General features: G+C 45.3%; 1 protein-coding gene across 1 annotated transcript; it reads right to left on the reverse strand.

Annotated features, from left to right (window-relative positions):
• Nucleotides 1–289: 289 nt before the first annotated feature.
• Nucleotides 290–21643, reverse strand: LOC120236188. Its single transcript, XM_039238827.1, has 4 exons — nt 21628–21643; nt 17263–17348; nt 15658–15902; nt 290–996 (listed from the first exon to the last, which is right to left on the reverse strand). Exons 1-4 carry the CDS (start codon nt 21641–21643, stop codon nt 687–689), a joined length of 657 nt encoding a protein of 218 aa, XP_039094758.1. The 3' UTR covers nt 290–686.
• Between the last annotated feature and the right edge of the window lie 1120 nt (nt 21644–22763).

Raw genomic sequence — 22763 nt, forward strand, 5'->3', positions numbered from 1 at the left:
AAGACTTTAATTAGCTTTTACCCTGATTTCTTTAGTTAGTACCTCGCCCGTTCCCTGGGCTGCTCTAATGACCTGAAATCTCATCAACTTCTTTCTGAAGAAAACCAGGGCATGCACTCCGATGACATTCCTTTGAACACCGCCCCCCCGCCCCTGGCCTTTTTTTTTTTGGTTAGAGCCGAAAAAAATGGAGTAAAAAATCAACCACATCTTTCTTCTATAGACCAAGAAATTATAATTGTTGATGGAAAGGTCCCATTGTACTGGGATAATTTTCACAACAGCCTTCTGAGACTATCGTTATTGCCACTGTAAAAATGATAGTATGGAAGCACAGAGAGGTTAAGCAGCCTGCTCCGGGTCACACAGCGAGATGGTGCACAGCCGGGACACAGATCCCGGCAGCCGGCTCCGGGGCCCACACCAAACTCCCGAGCCACAGGACTCTCAAACTGAGGGCCACTTTTCCTGGGATACCACCCTGACTCCTCCCCGGAACTCTAACATCTGGGGAAAACATGTGTCACTGACGAGCAAGGCCCAGGTAGACTGAGCACAAGGTTGTCTGAGCGACCCCCACCGAGAGAACTGCATCTGTGGACTCGGAGAACAGGTGGTGTAGAAATGGGGGCAGCGCCAGCCGTGTAGACCAAGAGGCCCAGGGCAAAAAGGAAATGCAGGGCTCGTTATTCAACAGTTACTAGGACTTTAAGGTGGTGACGGCAGAGCATTGAACCGGGTGCAGGGCCCTTCTGAGTGCGGGACCCTGCGTGGCTGTGTCTGCCGTGGAGCCGCCTGGGCTGGGAGGGCTCCCCTACCCCAGAAGGAACTTGCCAGTGTGCCTCTGGTGAGCGAGTCTGGATCCAGAAGCTGACGCTGGGGGAGGCTCTTGAGAGAGTCCTTATCAAGGCATAACTCAGCACATGACACGTCCGAGATGTCACCTGGATCCGTGTCCTGCCAATCAGCGTCAGTGCCTGAGGGAGGGCTTGCTGACTGCGTGGACACAAGCAGAGAAACATATATCAAAACTGAGAGCTAGCCTAGAGATATTAATGTGATTTATTTTAAACTCCCTTATTGTGTAAAGAAAGTAGGACCCAGAAGAGCTGGGGGGTGGGGGTGGGGGAAGGGAATGCCTAATAGAGAAAGTTCTAGAACTAGAACCCAAATATCCAGCTGCTGGTTCACCATGTCTTCCTTGTCTGTGACACACATTTTCCCCTGATGCTGGAGTTCTGGGTAGGATTCCTGGTGGCGTCCCAGGAGGAGCAGTTCTCAGTGTGAGGGTCCTGTGGCGCAGGGGTGTGGGGTGGCCCTGGGGCCGGTTGCCTAACCTCTCTGTGCTTCTATCTCATTATCTGCACAAAGAGATGACAGCAATATTCTTGGGTGAGGATTGTGAGAAGTAATCCCCACAGAAGGATAAACGTAAAGTCAATAAACATTACAGACTCAGGGTTTGTGTCCTCCAAAAGGCACCCTGTGATGTCCTAACCCCCAATGTGATATTCTTCGGAAGCGGGGCCTTTGGCAGCTAATTGGGTTTAGACGAGCTCACGAGTGTAGGGGCCCCATGATGGATGAGTGTTCTTCTCAGAAGAGGAAGAGACGCCAGAGGTTGTTGGGGTTTTTTCCTCTCTGCCAAGTTCGGACACGGCAAGAATGTGGCAGTCTACAGACCAGAGAGAGGGGTCTCATCAGACACAGATCAGCCGATACCTCGCTCTTGGACTTCCCGTTCTCCAGAAGTGAGAAAGAAATGCCTGCTGTTTAAGCCACCTGGCCTATGGGTTTTTGTTAGCGCAGCTGGAGCTGACTAAGACAATGAGCATCGGCTACTGCTGCTTGGAGACAATACAAGTGGCTGCCACTTGGTCCCGGGCAGGTGACCCAGTGACTCCAAGTTGCTTCCTATGTAAACAATGGAAACAATCATAGGTACCTTCCAGGCTCTCAACGAGGGCTTAGCACACTGCCTGACAGATCAGGCAAACGGAACAACAGCAGTTTTCAGCAATTTCAGTTATTACATAAAATCTCAACTTCTAGAAACAACCTTTTTTTTTTTTTTTTTTACAGAAAGGACCTGCCTTTTATTTTTTATTTTTATTTTTTTTTAAATGTTTTATTTATTTCGACGAGAGAGAGAGAGAGAGACAGCGTGAGCAGGGGAGGGTCAGAGAGAGAGGGAGTCACAGACTGAAACAGGCTCCAGGCTCTGAGCTGGCAGTCAGCACAGAGCCCGACGCGGGGCTCGAACCCACGAACCGCGAGATCATGACCTAAGCGAAAGACGGACGCTTAACCGACTAAGCCACCCAGGCGCCCCATGGACCTGCCTTTTATTAAGCAGAGGATAAAAGACCTGAAATGGCATCTCCCCAGAGGGACCACTCACCCTGAGGCCCATAAGCCGGTGATGCGTCAGGGACTGAGCCACTGAGCTAAGTCCCCTTAAATGGGTCATTTGCCCCCAAGGTCTATTGGACACATCTCATTTCTAAAAATGCCTGTTGATCATTGACCCTAAAAGCTATCAGACTAGCAGGCGAAAAATAAAAGCTAGCATAACAAACAAACGAACCTGTGACCTCCGGCCTGCTGGTAAGATCATGTCAGGAGAGAGCGAGGTTTGTAACATTTACAGACAGGGCTGAGCTCGCACTGGCTCCAACTGGTGGAGGTGTCCGTGGTGGGGGCCCTGTGGGTGGTGTTTGCAAAATGACCTTGAAACCAGACCAGGGTGGGGGGTGGGTAGCGGGGAGCTGGGGAACCCCCGCTTGACAATCATGACTAATATGTGTGAAATTCAAAAGCCTCGGTGGCTCTGAATTCACTTCAAGGTTATTTAAAAAAATAATGACTCAGAAAATACTGAGGATGAAAACAGCAGTTTCTAGGCTAGTTAGAAAAGAGTATTGTGAGACCAGAAACAAAACAAAACAAAACACAACACTTCAATTAAGATTATTTTTCTCGGTTGGGAGATGTGATTTTTAAAACAATGACCTTCACATCCTGCTTACATCAACTGTTAAAAATACCATTTGGGGGTTTTGTTTTCGTCTCTCCTGGGCATAGGCTGTGAAACGAACCACCTTTGTACACAGAGCGAGTTCTTTGGAGGAAAAGGAGTCGGGAATCTCAGAGCGTGGCTACATAACGCGGAATTGCGAGGGCCCCGCTCTGACCCCACTGACAGCCTGGAGGATTTGTCCTTAGGATCGCGTCCCCCTCTCTCCTTCCCTCCCACGATTTCACACAGTTCCATGTGCACATCTTGTACACCCTTGTGCTCTGGACCCTGGAGGGGGGCAGAGGGGAGAACGCCCCGCTTTGGGGGCTCTGTTCTCTCACTCTGCTGTGCAGTCCCAAGCAATTTGTGTGACTCTTCTGTTTGCTGAGGCTGAAACCGGAGTGATCGTTACTAAGTAGGGAGCTAACAGGCCAGATACAACCTCGAAACTCCCGGACGAAATTTCACGGGAGACTTAATGCTTGTGCTAACAGTCTCCAGAATTCTTGTTTCGGTCCAAGGACAGCTTCTAAAAGTTTGATTGCTGTCTGTTTAATAAACACAGACTGGATAGTTGAGCAAAGAATGATGTGTTCACAGGTCCTGGTGTAGCAGGGAGCTCCTATTTTTTGGGTGGATAACGCAGAGCTATCTGGGGTGCCTGACTCAGTTGGTTGAGCGTCCGACTTTGGCTCAGGTCACCATCTCACAGTTTGTGAGTCCGTGCCCTGCGTCAGGCTCTGTACTGACAGCCTGGAGCCTGTTTGGATTCTGTGTCTCCCTCTTTCTCTGCCCTCCCCCTGCTCACGCTCTTCTCTCTCCCTCTCTCAAAAATAAACATTAAGAAAAAGATACTAGCTGTCAATAACTGGCTCAGGAGGAATCCCAATTTCCAGGTGTCCTGCAGAGAAGGTAGGGATTCTCTGATCCCCTGGGGGATCCCCAGACCAGCAGCAGAAAGGGCACCTGGTAGCTTGTTAGAAATGCACATTCTTGGGTCCCAGGCCCTCCAAATCGGATACTCAGGGGACAGGGCCCAGGAACCTGTGTTTTCATTGCCATATATGGGACTCCGGCACATGCTGACGGATGTTTTCCACAATTTCCACATTTCCGGGCAGTGTCGTCTTAATGAATTGTTAATGCAGGTCAAATTTGGTGAAAAGTGCTCTGACTGACTTCCCTATAGGGTTTGGGTTTTCAAGTGTAACTCCCACAGCTGGAACTCCATGCCACCAGGGCTCTTTTTTTTTTTTTTTTAATTTATTTATTTTTGAGAGACAGAGTGAGACAGAGCATGAGCAAGGGAGGGGCAGAAAGAGAAGGAGACACAAAATCTGAAGCAGGCTCCAGGCTCTGAGCAAGCATTCAGCACACAGCCTGACACGGGGCTCGAACCCACACACTGTGAGATCATGATCTGAGCCGAAGTTGGACACTTAACCAACTGAGCCACCCAGGCGCCCCTCCACGCCACAAGGGCTTTTTAACGTGACAGCATCGTGAGCCATTTTGCCAATAGCACCTTAAAAATGTTCCATTTCCCACAAAGACAGGAAGGCTGTGATAAAGGAAGAGAGCAAAGTACCACCAGATAGTCTGCAAGACAGGCCAAGGTGCAGATTCTTTATAGTGTTACAGCCTTTGCAGTGCCTACTCTGTGGGCAGTAAACGTGCCTGTCAGGACGACAGAATACACAATGCGCTCAGCAGTGTCAGGGCAAAGATGGGCTAAGTCTTATATAGAAATGCTCCTTCTCCAGGGACAGCATAATCACTTATAATCTGTCCCCACCCCCGCTTCTGGGGGCCCTGCCATTTGGGGAATGAGGCAAGGTTATGCTGCACAGTATGAGAGCCCGCGGAGCACACCCTGTGGTGTCGGCCTCCGTGGGAGAATTTATGCCCTGGAGACTGACAGACGCTATAAATGAGGGCTTTAAAATTTTTTATATTTCAAAGCGGGCTTACCGGCACATCACTGGAATTAGGAGAATACAGAGCTACAAGGCAGATGCTGTTGACTAAGCTCCTCTCCTCTGGAATAGCAGTCTTTTGAAATAGTATTTGTTTTAAGATCGAGACTCTTCTTTTTTTAATCGTTGTTGTTTTGTTTTGCTTTATTTTTGAGAGAGACCCAGAGTATGAGCAGGGGAGGGGCAGAGTAAGGGAGACACAGAATCCGAAGCAGGCTCCAGGCTCTGAGCTGTTAGCACAGAGCCCGATGCTGGGCTCGAACCCACAAATTGCGAGATCGTGACCTGAGCCAAAGTCGTTTAACCAACCAAGCCACCCAGGCGCCTCAGGATCAAGACTCCTCTTGATGGTCAGGATGGTACCCACACTGGGATTCAAAGCAAACCCGTCAGAGAATTTCCTTATGCCTCTTGATCATTGCTGTTCTTGCTTCTGCAATGAGGCCTCTGCTAGACACCCGAACTGTTTTTGCTAAGAACCACCTAGGTGTTTGCTAGGCAGTCTTGTCTCCCAGAAGTGCCAGAGCTGTGGGCTCAGCCACTGGGGTGGCCCTCTCCCTCCCCCCTCACTCTCTTCCTTCTTGAATCTACTCCAATAGCAAGCAGAAGACTGGAGGTCTTAGTGAAAGGGCAATTTTCATTCACTTATACAGTTAATGCTTATCGAGCGCCTACGGTGGTCCAGGCACTTATGGGAATAACTCTACAAACGTGGCCCCATTCAGTGTTCACAGAAGCCCCAGGAGATACAAATTCTAAGTGTCTCCATTTTCCAAGTGAGGAAGCTGAAGCTTAGAGAGATAAGCAGAAGCCAAGATGAACTTGATGTCTGATTCCTTTAACCCACATGAAGCCAAGTCACAGACACTGAAGTCTACTTGGAATTAATCTTGTACCCAGTTCTTTCTTCCTCTGGACTGTGTTATCTCCCTGGAGCCCGTTAGCCCTTGGGGGAAACAGACATCTGGTGGATCTGCCCCAGATGTGCTCAAGTCATATCAAGCACAGATGGATGTACTTCAGGTTCTAGGTAGGATAGTCTCCCTCTCCACCCTTCACCACCCCCCCCCAACTAATTAATCTGTGATTTATTGAGTGCCTGCTGTAGCGACTTTGCTTTATTACCACCCACGGAGCTTTAAAAACATAGAGATGTTTTGGGGTCTGACCCAGTAATTCTGATTTATTGATTAGGGTGCAAGGCCTGGGAATTGTTAATAAGCTTTCTAAGAGGGCTAGGTAATTAGAAAGTCCTTCCAGTGTTAGATATCTAGAAATGTCAGATAAAGTTTCTAAAAGACATCCTTTGAAATGTGTAAATGAGCTCTTACAACAGAAAAATCCTCTGGGACCCAAATCATAGAAGGAACAGAAAATATGATGGGTAGGCCCAAGATTCTGTAGCTATAGCTGGTGACAGGGTGCCCGGAGGGGAAGAATGCAGCCTTTTAGCAATCAATTAGGGGACCATTAAAATATGGCTTATTATTTGATGCACAAAAAGGAACATCACTTTTTTACTTTTACAGTTTATTTATTTATTTTGAGGGAGACAGAGAGTGCAAGTAAGGGAGGGGCAGAGAGAGAGGGATGTAGGATCTGAAGCAGGCTTTGTGCTGATAGCAGCGAACCGGATGCAGGGCTCAGACTCACGAACCATGAGATCGTGATCTGAGCCGAAGTCAGATGCTTATCCGACTGAGCCCCCCAGGTGCCCCAAAAGGCACTCCTCAAAACATATTACTAAAATTCATCTGTACTGGTTCCAGATGTAGTTCATTCACCTCATGGCTGCGTAGTAAGTATTCTGTGGTGTGAGTGGACCCCCGCTGGTCGTCATCCTGTCATGGATACTTGGGATGGGTCTAGAGTTTTACTCTCTCTCTTTAAAAAAAAAAATTTTTTTTAATGTTTTATTTATTTCTGAGAGAGAGGGAGACAGCGTGAGCAGGGGAAGGTCAGAGAGAGAGGGAGACACAGAATCCGAAACAGGCTCCAGGCTCTGAGCCAGCTGTCAGCACAGTGTCCGATGCAGGGTCGAACCCACAAACTGTGAGATCATGACCTGAGCCGAAGTCGGACGCTCAACCGACTGAGCCACCCAGGCGCCCCGAGAGTTCTATTCTCGTGCAGTTATGAACAGGCACACCCATGTCTGCTGGTGCAGATGTGAGCCAGATTTTCTCTAGGAATAGACTGTATTTAAAATGGAATTTAGGATTTTTGCCCCCAAACTTCCTCTACACACTGTCTTCCCCATATCACCCAATGACAACTCCATCCTTCCACTTGCTCAGCACAGAACTTGGGTGTCCTCTGTGTTAGCTGCCTTTTGCTGCTGTAACAAATTACCGCAAACTGTGTGGCTTACAACAACACAAATTTATTATCTTACGTTTTTGAGATGAGAAGTCCAACATGGGTCTCATCCATGTAAAATCCAGGCTTTGGCAGGGCTATGCTGCTTCTGGAGGTTCTAGAAGAAAATCTGTCTCCTTGCTTTTTCCAGTTCTGGAGGCTGTCTGCATTTCTGGGCATGCGGCCCCTTTCCTCCACGTTCAGAGTCCACATCGTTGGGTAGAGACTTTCCCAAGCGTTCATCTTTCTGGTTTTTCCTCTTATGATTATATTCTTTCCACCCAGATAATCTAGGATGATCTCTTGATTTTTTTCTAAATGTTTATTTTTTCTTGGGGGGGGGCACAGAGAGAGAGGGAGACAGAGGATCTGAAGCAGGATCTGCTCTGTCAGTGGAGAGCCTGATGTGGGGATCGATCTCACGAACCATAAAATCATGACCTGAGCTGAAGTCTGACACTTAAAATGACTGAGCCACCCAGGTGCCTTGATTTTAAGGTCATTTGATTAGCAGCCTTAATTCTATCTAAAATTTTAATTCATTTCCTTTTGCCATGTAACTAACCCAACGTATTCATAGCTTTGGGGATTAGGACATAAGCATCATTTTTTTTAAGCAACTCGTTTTTTGATTGAAGTATAATGCCATACAGGATCTTATTAGTTTCAGGTGGACATCACAGTGATTTGGTATCTTTATACATCACGAAATGATCCCCACATGACGTCTAGTTACCATCTGTTACCATACAAAGTCATTGCAATAGTATTGACTATAGTCTCTATGCTGTACTTCACATCCCCGTAACTTTTTTGTTTCATAACTCGAAGTGTGCACCTCCTAATCCCTTTCACGGATATCACTCACCCCTTGACCCAGGACACAGACATCGTTGTGGGGCCATTGCTCTGCCTACTACACCGTCCTTGGTGACTCTCTCCCATGGTAAAACCAATCTGTTAGGAAACCCTGTGGGCTCAGTTTTCAACGTAAATTGAAAATCCAGCCACTTCTTACTACTCCGCTGCTATCGCTCCCTCATCCAGCCCGCCATCACTCATGGGATTACTGCACCGGTGTGGTGGCAGGTCCCCCTCTCTCTGTCGTCCTTGTGGTCTCATCTCAATACACCGGCCATAAGGATCCTCTTCAAATGTAAGTCACATATGTTACTCCTCACACAAAACTCTCCAGAGTCTCCTTTTTCTCTTGAAACAAAGGCCCCAATTCTCACAGTGGCCCCAAGGCTCCCTGATTCATGCATTCCTGCCCCCCTCCAATCTCTCTGTTAATCTTCTGCTCCTGCATTGCTCATTCCTTACCTTTATCTTACTTTATAAATTGGTTATTATTTTCTGCCTCCTTCCTTCTAGAAAGTAAGTCCCATGAGAGGAGGGATTTTTGTCTGGGTTATTCACAAATACTTGCTAAGAGCCCAGAACTCAGTATTTATACCAAGAATGGCTCTTAGTCTAGAGGGTTGCCACCAGCGGTCTGGACAGAGATGAGTCTCTGGATTAGCAAGAGGGGAAAAGGAAACAAAACCCCTACATAAATCAGAGAACCTGAAAAAAATTCCTCCCGCAGCCCAGAGCAATGATAAGGGTGTTTTCCTGTCTTGAGTGGGGCAGGTTGGCGGTTACCAGGGGCTGGACGAAGGGGACAATGGGCACCGGCTTTCCTTTGGGGGTGATCAAAATGTTCTAGACCTAGTGATGATGGTTGTACTAAATGCCGCTGAACTGTACACTGTAAAAAGGTTAGGGATGCCTGGGTGGCTCCGTTGGTCAAGCATCTGACTCTTGATTTCGGTTCAGGTCATGATCTCACAGTTGGTGAGACTGAGCCCCATGTGGGGCTCTCCTTGACTGCACGGAGCCTGCTTGGGTTTCTCTCTCTACCTCCCTCTTTGTCCTTCCCTATTCATGCTCTCTCTCTTCCTCTCTCTCTCTGTCTCTCTCAAAATAAATACATAAGCAAAAAAATAAAATGGTTTGAATGCCAAAGTTCACTACAGTAAAATCTCTGGAATCTCCCAAGGAATTGTTCCCACAGGCTTATTGTCCTGTGGATTTGGGGTTGAGTTTATACCATCTGCATGGTCAAGGGCTCCCAAAGCCAAGAAATTAACATAAGAACTAGTCTCCAGCTGGTGATAGCCCTTGAACCTCTGAGATAGCAAATGCTTCTATAACTGAAGAGGAGGAATACGCCCCTGGCCCCTGCTGGATTTCTCCAGGCAAATCCCACTGAACATGAGCTCACTATCGTGAATCCCAGAGCTCACAGGGAGCGCTCCATGTGAATAGATGTCAGCAGGTGAAACTAACGGCAGAGGTAATGGCTAAGAATTCTCAGTAATAGGACAGTCGTCTAGAGACCGGAGAATATGTGTAAACTGATTAAAGACCAAAATAAGCACGTAAATAGGAAACGGGAAGGAAAAAAAAAGTAATATACCATGTCGATATCAGGCATGTCTGAAAAAGAATACAGTAACATTTCTAGAAATTAAAACAAAAGCCTTAAACATCTTAAAAGACAGGCCAAAGGAGCTCTTTCAACAGGGCTTCACAGTAAATCTAGGAGCTGCAAAATTTAGCTGTGGCATTAAAATGACCTGGAGTACAGGGCGAGAAGGTGTAAGTTATCTGTAATAGAATCTTAAGAAGAGATAAAAGAGAGTAGGGAAGAGTTCAAATTTAGGAAACAATAGGGAGGGGCTCCTAGGTGACTCAGTCTATTGGTTAAGCATCCTACTCTTCGAGATCTTGGCTCAGGTCATGATCTCATGGTTCGAGAATTTCAGCCCTGCGTTGGGCTTTGCGCTGACAGCGCAGAACCTGCTTGGGATTCCCTCTCTGTCTCTGTCTCTCTCTCTCTAAATAAACAAATGAACTTATTTATTAAAAAAAAAAAGAAAGAAGCAAAAGAAAAGAAAAGAAAAGAGTAAAGAAACAACAGAGAAATTTCCAGAACTGGATGAAAGACATCAGATTCAGGAAACACAGTGAGTCCTGAGCTGCAGAAATCTCCTGAGGTATGAAATGCGGTGAGGGCAGATCTTCAGTCTTCGGGGAGGCCCGGGACCAAGTCAGGTTCACAGGGCATGGTACATACACAGGTTTTCAGGGGGAAGCACACTTTTTCTTCACACAATTTTTTCCTTTTATGGACAAAACGTTATACGTAGCATTCTGGAAGTACCTAGAAAAAGTTTGGATATATGGGAGAAATAATTTTAAAATTGGCTTCACATCTTTTTTGGGTCGGTGGGGGTGGGGAGGGAGAGCAACACTATTAATCAGAAGTCAGATTTATTCACCCCTTGCTCTTGTAACAGAGTAGGTTATATTCTGAGAGGAATCACCAAAGATATGGAAGGCATGGTGTTTTAGGATATTATAATTACTGAGCAGTTGTGTGTGCAGGTATGAATAGAACTATAAAATATATATATACATATGGCATACAATGAAACTAAACTCAAAGGGACAAGGCCATGCCTGATTGGAAGATATGTTGAGTCCCTTAATTCACAAATTAAGGGGGCACCATTTTAATGGTGCTCATAGAAATGATCCTCGCTAAGGGGCGTGTGGCAGATTAAAGAAGCCTGCAGATTCTCTGTCCATCAGGAGGCAGGTCCACGCTGCCTCTCCTGAAGCTGGGCAGCCTCTAGGAGTGCTCTGGCCAATACGGTATTGAAAATGTGATGCTGTGCCCATTTTCAAGCCCAGGCCCCAAGAATCTGGCAGCTCGCACTTCCTGGCGCTTGGATCGCTCTCTCCTGGAGCCCTGAGCCGGCTGGCTACTCTGCTGGGAGCTGCCATGTGGAAAGACCCAGGAATTTGGATGAAACCATCCAATCCAGTTCTGTGGCAGCTGAATCCCACCTAGTGACGCTGGTCAGTGCCATTGGGACTAAAGAATGTCCCAGACAAACCTTGCCCAAATTCCTCTCTCTTTCTCTCTCTCTCATTATACACACACACATACACATATACATATCATATATATAATCACATGTATATATGGCTCAAACGCTATAGAATTTTATTTCTGGATCATGTAGCTGTCCAAGGAGCAGATTTCTTGTCAATAAATAGCCCTCCACATGGTGACTCAGGGACCAATAAAATGGTTTTAAGCCACTTATTTTAGGTAATATGTTAAGACACATAGCTAGAACTTGGCCTTTGGGTAACATGTCACTTCTTTCCATTCCCACTTCAGTTAGTATCATATTTTGGAATCCAGACACTGTTTTGGTCAACTTGGGAAAATTGTGACTTGAGGACGACAAAGCACGGATGACACTTGTCTTCTTAATACTGCTACATTTCTTGAGTGAGCCTTTCCGATATCCCCCTACCTATATATCTGTGCTGTCTTCATGGGCGTGTGAGCTGTGTGGTCACTCAGAGCCTCATGCTCAGAAGGGTGTCATGCTTGATTAGACTATCTGTAGATGTTATTGTCTTGAAGTCCTTACATAAATTTGCCTTTGAACTTGTGTTCTGTAAGTGAAATCTGAAGGAACAGTGGAGAAGAGGTGTGTAATAGGCATGTGCACAAGCAGCTCTTTGCTGTCCTACTACATATACCTTGCAAGATACACCGTGAGCACCGATTTCCAGCGGACCCATGACATATAGGTGTTCACTAAGGCACAAAGCAAAGTACCAGATACACACTGTATGTCTCCAAATGAGTAAGTAGGGGCCATCCTTTCCTTTGGAACCAGAATTTGTTTTGGCTGCAGAAAGAAGTGGTAATGGTCTAAGAAGTGTGAAGACTGACATGGGAAAGAGAAGATTTTTCTTTCTGTTCTGTGAGGATACAGAAGTCCAAATATGGGAGTGTCAACTTGGTGGTAGATAAACATTTGTAAGTGCTGGTATTTCTAAAACGAGGAATTCTTGGGCAGAACTTGTTAGCAGATAGATGGTCTTACAGCTATTTCAAAGCAGGCTCACCATGGAAAATTCTATTGAGGATCGGGCTACTGCTTTATCTTTAACGCTTATTAGTTAGCTAATTCTGCATGTGAAAGCTGACCTCTTATGGGCTCGAATTAAAGGTGCACTAACATAGGGGCACCTGAGTGACTTAGTTGGTTAAGCATCTGACTTTGGCTCAGGTCGTGATCTCTTGGTTCATGAGTTTGAACCTCATGCCGGCCTCACAGCTCAGAGCCTGGAGCCTGCTTCTGTGGCTCCCTCTCTCTCTGCTCCTCCACTGCTCACGCTCTCTCTCTCCCTCTCTCCCTCTCAAAAATAAGTAAACATCCAAAAAATGCACAAACATCCTAACCTAGAAAAGGCAGAATGCTATTTCAAATTCAAACCTGTGAAGATTAACGCTTATGATTTTGAGTTAATCGCCGGACTTCAGCATGGCAGATCAGCTGGGCCATCCACAATATTTCTTACCAATGACAGTAAGCAAACAGCTCCGTGAGAGATGGTCTGAGTTTTTAGGACATATCGCAGTTCTCTGTGTAACACACTATGCATTTTTTTAGCTTCATTGGGACTGTTTAGAGCATTTCAGAAATATCTGGAGCGAAATAACTACGCAGTGATGAAATGTAACACCAGCAGCATCAGTTGAAGAGCTGACCCCAACGATCACGGCAAATCTTATGGGAAGAGGGAAGCAGGTTCTTGTAATAGTTGACCTGGAAGGATTTCCTTCAGTCTTCCTGGACTCCGTAATGGTGCCGCCATCTTTAGCATCCAGTTTCTCAAAATCGAGAAGGTGGTATTGTCATCCTCCGTTTTTGGCTCTCACTCTGTGTTTCCGTATCTCTCTCTCTTTTATACCCCTCCTCCAGTCAACCCCTCAGCCCATCCATTCTACCTCCTCAGCATTTCCCTAGGACAGTTTAATTGGAATAGACTACTGATGGGGTAAATCACTGCTTTTTATTTATGTTTCCCAAATTGAAAACCTTTAGGTGAAGTAGGATAACGAATTATTGGAGGAGACTCATAAGCAAATAAAATAACAAAGCTTAATACACTTTCATCCAACTTTAGAATTGAATATGTAAAAAATCTGAAAGATCTAAAAATTAAGCATGGTGACTTGTTTTCTCAGTAACTGTAATTTCTTAGGCGTGTTGCCCGAGCTAAGGCAGGATAACGAAGTGGCTCTGGGGCTGAAGTGTCTGGTGGAAATCCGTGGCTACTTTCCTAATCCCTGGCTCCTACAGTACTTGCCTGGAGTAAGTACAATAATCTTGTAAGTGCTCGCTCTCCTCCCTTTGATCTCCCCTCCATTCCATTGTAAGGAGAGGGGTCTGTTTAAATTACTTTGATCATTTCAACTATAAACATTTGTATATGTCTGTATATACGTGTGTGCGTGCATGCATTTTTGATCAGTGTCTGTGGCTAAGTCTATGATCAGGATCCAAAGACCAAAAGCAGAGCAAAACTAGTTCTTGCTTTCGAGGAGCTTACAAATTAATGAGCAGAACTGAATAACGTATTTGAATGATGACGGTGCAAAAAAAATTCTCATTACATGTTTTGTTGATGCCTGAAGAGCAATGCGGAATACAAATTCCTGTTTGCTGCAGTACACACTGTCACCAATAGCATTGCAGGTCACATTATCCACAGGGAGGCCAGGTTTTGTTTGAAACTTCTGGATTCTTGCGGCAACCTGCACAGCAATGCTTCTAGAAACAAGACAGTTGTGAGAGTGTCTTTATCAGATCTAAAACCCATAGACGAAAGCTCTGCTAAGTTTAGTGGTTCCTGGCTCCAGGGGACATGAATGTTAAATTTCATGCATCTGCATGAAATAGCCCCGGTCCTCCGAAGAAACTTTTCACATAGAAAGGGCTGGAATCTTTTTCTCTGACGTGAAAAAGTCTTGTCACCATTTGATATTTGACTATAATGCTGCTGGATATTATTGTCAGGATGTGAAAGTTACACTAGAAACACTGGAGAAGTAGAATTTTTCATCTGAAGAGAAAAAGAATGGTAACAAAATGCTTTGTAGGCGTTTTTCCCCCCAAGGCTGTGTGGTGATCGAGCCGTACTATATCCTGTTGTGTTTATTAACTAAAGTTGATTATTTCCCAACAGTGGAACCAACTTGTAGTTTTCCTTAAACGTGCCGGGATTTTGGCAGCTTATGCTGGGATACTTTCCATTTCTGGAATTTCATAAAATTGTGGCTGAATGAATTCTACTTTGGGGTGAAACTGATGTTTTCTTCTCCTACACCGAGCATCTAAGGCAAAGTACATTGCTGAGCAATGTATTTAACTGGAATAGATCACTAATGTAAACCTGAAAATTTTTTTCTGAAATGACAATTCTTCACCTGAAGTGGGATGACACATTACTCACTCGGACAGCCGAGGGAGTATGAAGATTTAATAAGTTTTTATAAGTGAAAGGTTGAATATATAGAATCACTGAAAGTCTGAAAATCAAATATGAAGACTTCTGTTCCTTCCAATTATGCTTTTCTGGGTGTGTTGCTCTGCATGAAAAGGAGGTGGCTCAGAGGCCGGCTGGCTTGGCTGTGACATTCACACCCTGAGGGTTTGTGCAAGTCATTTCTCCTTTTGTCTCAGTTTGTTCATCTGTAAAATGGGGACTGACGGCATTAGCAGTACTTACTTCCTTGGGTTGTAAAGAGGATAGAGTGCCATTACACAGACCAAACACTTGGCAGAAATTGGCACATGGTGAATAGCTCTAGAAATGTCAGATCCCTTCATAGGATTGTCGCATGCGACTTAACCACAGGCTTTTGCAGAACATTATGAAGTTTTGCCTTGGCCCCAAATGAACACAGACGAAATCGAAACATGAAAAATGAGGATAGTGAAGGAGGGCTGGCTTAAGAACCAGATGGCAGGCACGTGGGGCAGGCATTTGTTTGATTTTCAAACGGACCCGGATATGTAAATTAGGTCATCCCCCCCCACCCCCCCACAGGAAACCCAGCTACCAAAATCCTCCTCTGGCCCCTTTCTATTGTTTCATGATCAGGAAAACAAAGATAGGAAAGCTTTGCGTAAACAACCTAAATAGGCTTCAGAGGAATTTTAATGTGATTGCTCTATCTTCATCTCCCTGAGAACTGCTTCAAAGTATTTTCTTACTTGTTTGGCAGAAGCAGGCTGACATTTTTTAAGCCAGGCTTTATTGAGGAATTTTTCCATATATTCAAAATGATTGGAATTTGGGTAAATCTACGCAAAACCTTGGGAATGACGCTCATGCTCATCTTACGCTTATGGAAAAGGTAAGCCTTCTGGATGGTGTTACCTTGTGTTTGAAAGAATGTCCTGAGTGTTCACAGATGTCGGCGCCTGCTTTCCTGTGCCTTCAGCTTCAGGGGCAACTGGAGAAGAGCCTATCCTTCTGGAAACAGGACACGTGGACACACAGCATCCTGAGAGCAAGTCTGGTAACTCAGGGGTCACGTTATGGCAGGTGGAGTTCAGTCCGGGAATGTGTTCATCTCCCTGATTGGTGGAGATTCCTGCTCTGACAGAACCCTCTGCAATTTCCTGATGAAAGAAACATTTCTGTGATTCGATAGGTTAAGCATGTGGCTCTTGACTTCCACTTAGATAGTGATCTCATGGTTTGTTAGTTCGAGCCCTGCATCCGGCGCTGCGGAGCCTGCTTGGGATTCTCTCTCTCCCTCTCTCTCTCTGCCCCTCCCCAACTTGCTCTTTCTCTCAAGATAGACTTAAAAATTTTTTTAAAAAGACCCAACATTTCTGTGAGAAACTGTCTCTCTTTAAGTCTACCAATGATGCAAGCATGATCCTCCTGAAATTCAGGACCCAGCTCTTTGCTCCTTACTTTGAATACTGGAACTTAATTTTGTGTGTCTTCTAGAATTCCAGGTGTCTATCAATAACCTTCACAAACATTAAATTAAAAATTCCTATGTATGCTGGTGATGTAAGACATGATAAATAAAAGAATGAGGTTGGAGCGCCTGCATGGGTTAAGCATCGACTCTTGGTTGTGGCTCAGGTCATGACCTCTTGGTTTTGTGGGTTTGACATTGACAGTGCGGAGCCTGCTTGGGATTCTCTGTCTCTCTCTCTCTCTCTGCCCCTCCCCCACTCGCACTGTCTCTGTCTCTCTCAAAATAAATAAATAAAGTTAAAAAAAAAAGAGACTACTAAAAAAGAACGATGTCAATGATGTTAAAAATAATACTGGTAAAATTAACATGTTACTGGTAATAGTAACATATTTTGGATTGCATCTCTTTAAATACTTGGATAAAAGGAAATAACTCACGTGAGCAGGGTAAGATAAAGTTTTAAATCATATATATTTTTTAAAATTAAAAAAATTTTTTTAAAATTTATTTCTGAGAGAGAGAGAGAGAGAGAGTGTGTGAGCAGGGGAGAGTCAGAGAGAGAGGGAGACACAGAATCCAAAATAGGCTCCGGGCTCTGGGCTAGCTGTCAGCACAGAGCCCGATGCGGGGCTTGAACCCACGATCTGTGAGATCATGACCTGAGCCGAAGCTGGACGCTTAACCGACTGAGCCATCCAGGCACCCCTTAAATCATATATTTAAATATTCACCTCTGTAGCAGATATGACCAGAAATAGCCCCCCAAAATAGAAGAGTGTAACCAAAAAGAAAGTTTATAATATCAGCAATTCTGATATAGTTAAGCGAAATGGTGAACAGAAAAAGCTAGAGAAATTGGTTGTTTTACTATATTAAATGATACCACTGTCCTGGGTAGTTTGTATTATATTTGCCAGCCGTTGAGGAGGGTTAGTTTAGTTTGTTTAGTTCAATTAAATTTAGCAGAAACCTTCTGCTAAACCAGTGCGGGAGGGAGTAAAAGTTTTCATACTCACCGGAGAATTGGTTATGAAGTCACGTCTCACCTTCGCAAAGAGTTGTCCGTCCCCGCAAGGAGCCAGAGGGAAGCTACCATAATGAAAGCAGACAAGTAACAGATGTGTTGAAAATTCTGAGTGTCATCCAATGGATTTTGCCAATCTGCAAACTTCGCCTGTTACTCTGAGTCCCTTTGTCCCGAAAACTTCCCACCAAGAGCCACGAGATAAAAAGTCCTCGACTAAGCTGATCTCCTAGATCAGCAAGGCAGGACAGCCAGGAATCCTCAAAGGGAAACAAACAAACAAAAATCTTGCTAAACTGGTTGTTCCGGTTACTTTGATTTGAATGAAACTCCAGCCTGAGAGGAAGAAGCAAATGGGAAAGAGGAGAAAATCGAAGGTTATGCTTCCTGAATTTCAACCTCAGGAAAATAGGGTGCCTGAATTACAAAAGGAAGTCCCAGCAGAGATATGATTCTAGGTAACTTCCTGAGTGGGGAGAATACAGATACATTCCATATTGCAGATCATTTCTTCCACATGAAAAAAAGTGTAAATTTGAGAAAAGACAACGCCAAGGACCATTATACGCGAATTATTCTTTTATACGAGTTGCGAGTTACGGGAGAGATTTACAAGCAGCCAGGAGCTAAGTCTTCTCTGCTTTGTTGTGGACCAGAAAAAAATCCTGGATCTTCTGCCTGAGAGTCAGGCCAGGTGTCTGGGATTCACAGTTCTGGAGGAAGCAGATGGGGGGGGGGGGCCTCCTCACCCGAAGTCCGTTTCTCCCCTCGTTCTAAGCTGCACGGCAAAAGCATTTTTCAAAATATGAAACCTGGCACCGAGAAAAGGCGGCATTTGGGGTTTACGGAGGGCAATGAGTAGTAGTGGGTGTGGTTGGAAGCCACTCAGGGAACACTTTCCTGGAGATAATCCCTTACTGGCCCGGGCCCCAGCTTTGGCAGCTTGTGGGAATTCCCCTAACAATGGTAGATGACACTTTGGCCCAGATACATCTTGAACTTCATCCTAGACCAAGCTGCATTTCCATTTTCTCATCTCATCCTTTGAGTTTAACCGAATGGCCAAATCATTCTCCAATAAATTCTTTGGTATACAATTTTTTTTCAATTCTTCATTTTTAGAGACTGTTTTTCCTACTGAGTCTTACTGAAAATGTCAGTTATTACCCCACCCCACCCCCATTTCCCAAGAAGCCTGAGGCTTTGCCCAATGGCATGGTACCAAGAATAGAGATAGATCTGATGGCACATAGGCCAGTGTGCTGAATGACTTCCCGTACTTTGCCATCGTAACGACTCGCATCAATGATCAAGAATATTTTTACGACTGTAACATCTCTCACTTAATATTAGAATTCTAGAGTTTTCACTTGGCTGCCTTCCTAGGCACTATTTGCAGGGTAAAGTACTTCATTCCTTTATTCATTCAACCAGTATTTATTAAGCCTATATTATGTGCTGGGCAATATTCTAGGTGCTAAAGAGACAGTAGTGATCAAAACAGGCAAAGATCTCTGCCTTCACAGAACTTACATTCTAGTTCAAGGAGACATATCACAGCCAGATCAAATGGAAAATATATGGTCGATTAGAAGTGATTATAGGGAAAGAAAATGCTTTTCCTCTAGGTTCAGCACCTGGGGTCCGTGAATTAAACTGGCAGAAGACCAATTAACAGGAGAAGAGGCATATACATTTTAAGATTTTTAATTTACATGCACGGGGGATTCACAGAAAAGAAGTGAAAAATCTGAACAAGTGGTTAGGCTCAAGGGCTTATGTACCATTAAAAAAAAAATTTTTTTTTAAGTTTATTCTTGAGACAGAGCATGAGCTGGGGAAAGGCAGAGAGAGAGAGAGAGACACAGAATCTGAAACAGGCTCCAGGCTCTGAGCTGTCAGCACAGAACCTGATGCTCAAACTCATGAACTGTGAGATCATGACCTGAGCCGAAGTCAGATGCTCAACCGATGGGGCCACCCAGGTGCCCCACCTATGTACCATTTTGACAAAAGGGAATACACTGTGGAGAGACAACAGAGAACAAGGAGAAGAGGGGTTGGGCTTGTAGAACCTGTAAATTGTGGGCAGGTGACTAGGAAGTATATGGGGAAAGCTAATGGCAGAGAAGGGTTATTGGATAAAATTTGCTTATGCGGATTAATCTTGGTGTGTCGCTGGTGATTGGGATTGCTCTCCTCTTCCTGGTACAGGAATGGGGGGAGGGGCGAGGCACACCTGCACCAGGCAAATTTATACCCTGCTGTTTGGTATATGGGGGAGGCAGAGAGCTCTTTCTGTGTCTGCTTTATCTCAGTTGCCTCTGTCTCAAGCTAATCCTGAGGCTCCAATTGCAGATTTAGACGGAGCTCAGAGAAGTTCCGCTGAACAGGGCAACATTAACATTTGAGTAAAGACCTTAAAGGAGAAGGGGAGCGAGCCCAGAGGGGAATGGGGAAGATCCGGACAGTCAGAGAGGACGGCAGAAAGGAGGAGAGAAGGTGGGAGAGGGCCAGGCTCAGTCAAGGCAAGTGTGCAAGAGGGGAGTGAGTGAAAGAGCAGGATTAGGAAGACAGAGAGGGGACAGGCGGGCACCTATAGATCAGGTCCAGGTCATGAGATGAGGAAGATGGGACCTGACATAGTTGAATAAGACGACTCTGACTTCAGGGTTGAATAGATGCTGTGGGGTGATACGGCTGGGAGCCTGAAACCCTAAGGGGACCAGTGCGGTCACACACAGGCAAGAGCTGCTGGTGACTTTGACCAAGGAGGTGGCGATGGGGGAGGGGCGGCCATCAGATGCCATGTGTCTGTTTTGGCAGAAGTGACAGGATTTACTGGCCAATTAGATGTGGGGTGTGGGAGAAGGGCCAGGGTGCACTCAGAGGTTTGCCCGTGCAACTACTTGTAAGAATGGAGTTACCGCTGTAGCAGAGGAAAAATAATCTTCCCTCCACCCTCCTGAGTTCTTGGCTGAGCTCCCCTGTAATGAAAGGCAGATTAACAAGAGGAAAAAACAACCCACGTTTATTAACATGTATACCTCTCAGATACATGGGAGAAACTGAGTGAAAATTAGTAACTCAAAGAGATGGCTTTAGAATTCAGGCCATTTTAAACGGGGAAGGGCGGGGTATAGGCCTCTCAGGGGGCCATGGAGGATCTTTGGGAAAGAGGAAGGGGCCCTTAGAAGTAGGGATGGGAGGTATGACCGTTTGTGACAGTTTGCTGGGTGTGGCGTCTCCTAGCGTCCCAGTCTCCTCTCCTGTGATAAGAGTTGATCCTTCCTGGCTGATGAAACTCCCAGAGGGAAACTTCCTTTTGAGGCACCGTGTATATGTGGATAAGGGGTGTTCAGAGAAAGCCTGTTCCTGAATTTGCCTTTTTTTTTAGGAGATTACAGCTCAAAATAATCAGTATCCCAAAGCAGCATACTTTGGGGTTGTGGGTCCTGAACTCCTGCAGTCAGATTTGGGGCAGCAGCATGCACCGCCCTTTACCATTTACGGAGTAAAAAGACTCAGAGGCGTTGGTGATTGGAGCGGAGGTGGTGGTGGGGGTGGATTGGTTATCAGAAGCTCAGTTTTACATACATTAAATTTGAGACAATTAGTAGACATTCCACTAGAAATACTTGAAATGTAGTTAGATACATGAGTGGAAAGTTCAGAGAAGTCTGAGCTGGAGATGTTTGTTTGGACCACTTAAGCTTGTCGATGATATTTAAAGCCACCAGCCCGGATGAGCTCACCAAGAAAGGGAATGCAGCCTTGGGGTTAGAAGATCTGGGTCCAGATTCCAGTGCAATGTTTGTGGCTCCATAGCCATGCCCACTTCCTTATCTGTAACATGGCTGTGTGTTCTGGACCGAATGTCTGCCCCACACCCCAAACTGTGTATGTTGAAATCTTAACCTTCCCCCCCAGTGTGATTGTATTAGAAAGTAGGGCCTTTTGGAGGTGACTGGTAGTGAGGAGGGAAGCCTCATGGATGGGATGGTATCTGATAAAAGCGACAGAAGAGGATCCCCTCCTCTCTTCCACCAGCGATGGGACAGAGGGAAGACCTCCACGCGATCAGACAGCGATCAGACAATGGGCTCTCACCAGACCCTGAATCTGTCAGCATCTTGGTCTTAGATTTCCTAGCCTCCAGAACTGTGAGAAATCAATGTCTGCTGTTTAAGCCACTCAGTCTCTGGTATTTTTGTTACAGCAACCCACAGGGACAACTGAGAAGCTAGGATAATATTAGCATCACAAGGGAACCCTTAGAATAGATGCTGAGTAAATGTTGGTTGAATATTATCAATGAATATATAAATAGAGTCCTGGTCCCTAAACAACTAAGAACATTTGTTCTAGGCATCGGTTACCTGGTTACCTCTTCTTCTTGGCATTCTCGCATTCACTATCCTGGATTCTGCATTGAGGAACAGGGTGGGAGGGAGGGACTTAGACTCTACCTGGATGAAGCAGCTACCATTAACCAGGCATTTACTGGGCGCCTGGGGCTGTCTCACAAGAACCCTAGGAGACAGGTGGTGTCAAGGTCCCAGTTTTATACAGATGAGAATAGGGAGTGCACTCAAGGTCATGGTGGCTAAAAATCAGAACTTGGACTGGGATCCAGTCTGGACTGCAAAGTTTAATCATTATTCTGCCATCTGCCGTATTGGGAGCATGAAGTGAATCTCTTTGGTCAGTGACACTTCTTAGTGTTCATTGGTTCCCCAGTCACCCCGTATTGGCTTGCTCATGGCAGGATCAAATGTCAGTTCATGGCTTCACGCAAGTGCATGCTCCAAAGGTCATTTTAACATTCAGTGAAGGGGTCCCTACTTCCCCTCTTTCTCTTCCCCAACTTAAACATGAATAGATAAACATCTTGAGTAAAATCTCTGGTTTATGGCTCCCTTTGATCCTCCCTTGTTTTCACTTGGCCTCTACATAATGCTTTTCAACCCTGGTTATGCTTTCGAAAACATCTGGAGTGCTTTTGAAGAGGGCAGGTCCTGAGCTGCCACCACAAACCAACTCAGTCAGGATATCAGGATGAGGCCAGGGAAGTGGTCTTTATTTTTTAAGAATCTATCTGGGCAATTCTAATGTGCAGACAGACCTAAGAGCCACCGATGTATGGTATAGGACAAAGTCAAATGCAGGTGTGAAAATCACGACCATGTAGCTAGACCAACGATTGAGGCAAAAATCATATTAAAAAAAAAAAAGAATTCCTTTTTTGCTCCCAACCACTCAGTCTGAAGACCACACCTATTAGAATCCGGAATGGATAACTTAGTTGAATGTGTCCCTCAAATGATCTCGATTGATGGGCATGGGTGTCACGTCCTACCCCATTCTGATGCCTTTTTGCTGAGAATCAATAGTTTGAGGAAAATAAGACAGATTCGAGTTATTTTGGATATTTTGTGCAAGATGCAAAGAAGCCATAGGGTGAGAATGGGGATGTTAGTTCTCTGGTGGTGATTACCTACCAGTGGCTGGCCTTGCAGGAGA

The sequence above is a fragment of the Hyaena hyaena genome, unplaced genomic scaffold (genome assembly GCF_003009895.1).
Source record: "Hyaena hyaena isolate Hyena2069 unplaced genomic scaffold, ASM300989v1 scaffold_148, whole genome shotgun sequence".
Lineage (NCBI taxonomy): Eukaryota > Metazoa > Chordata > Mammalia > Carnivora > Hyaenidae > Hyaena > Hyaena hyaena.

Excerpts from the sequence above, each read along its gene's own strand:
- LOC120236188 (XM_039238827.1), bottom strand. Across the intron at positions 15,903-17,262 it reads ACGGACAACTCTTTGCGAAG|GAAATTGCAGAGGGTTCTGT; the intron begins GTGAGACGTGAC and ends TTCTTTCATCAG. Across the intron at positions 997-15,657 it reads GACATTCTTTCAAACACAAG|TCAGCAAGCCCTCCCTCAGG; the intron begins GTAACACCATCC and ends GTGTCCACGCAG.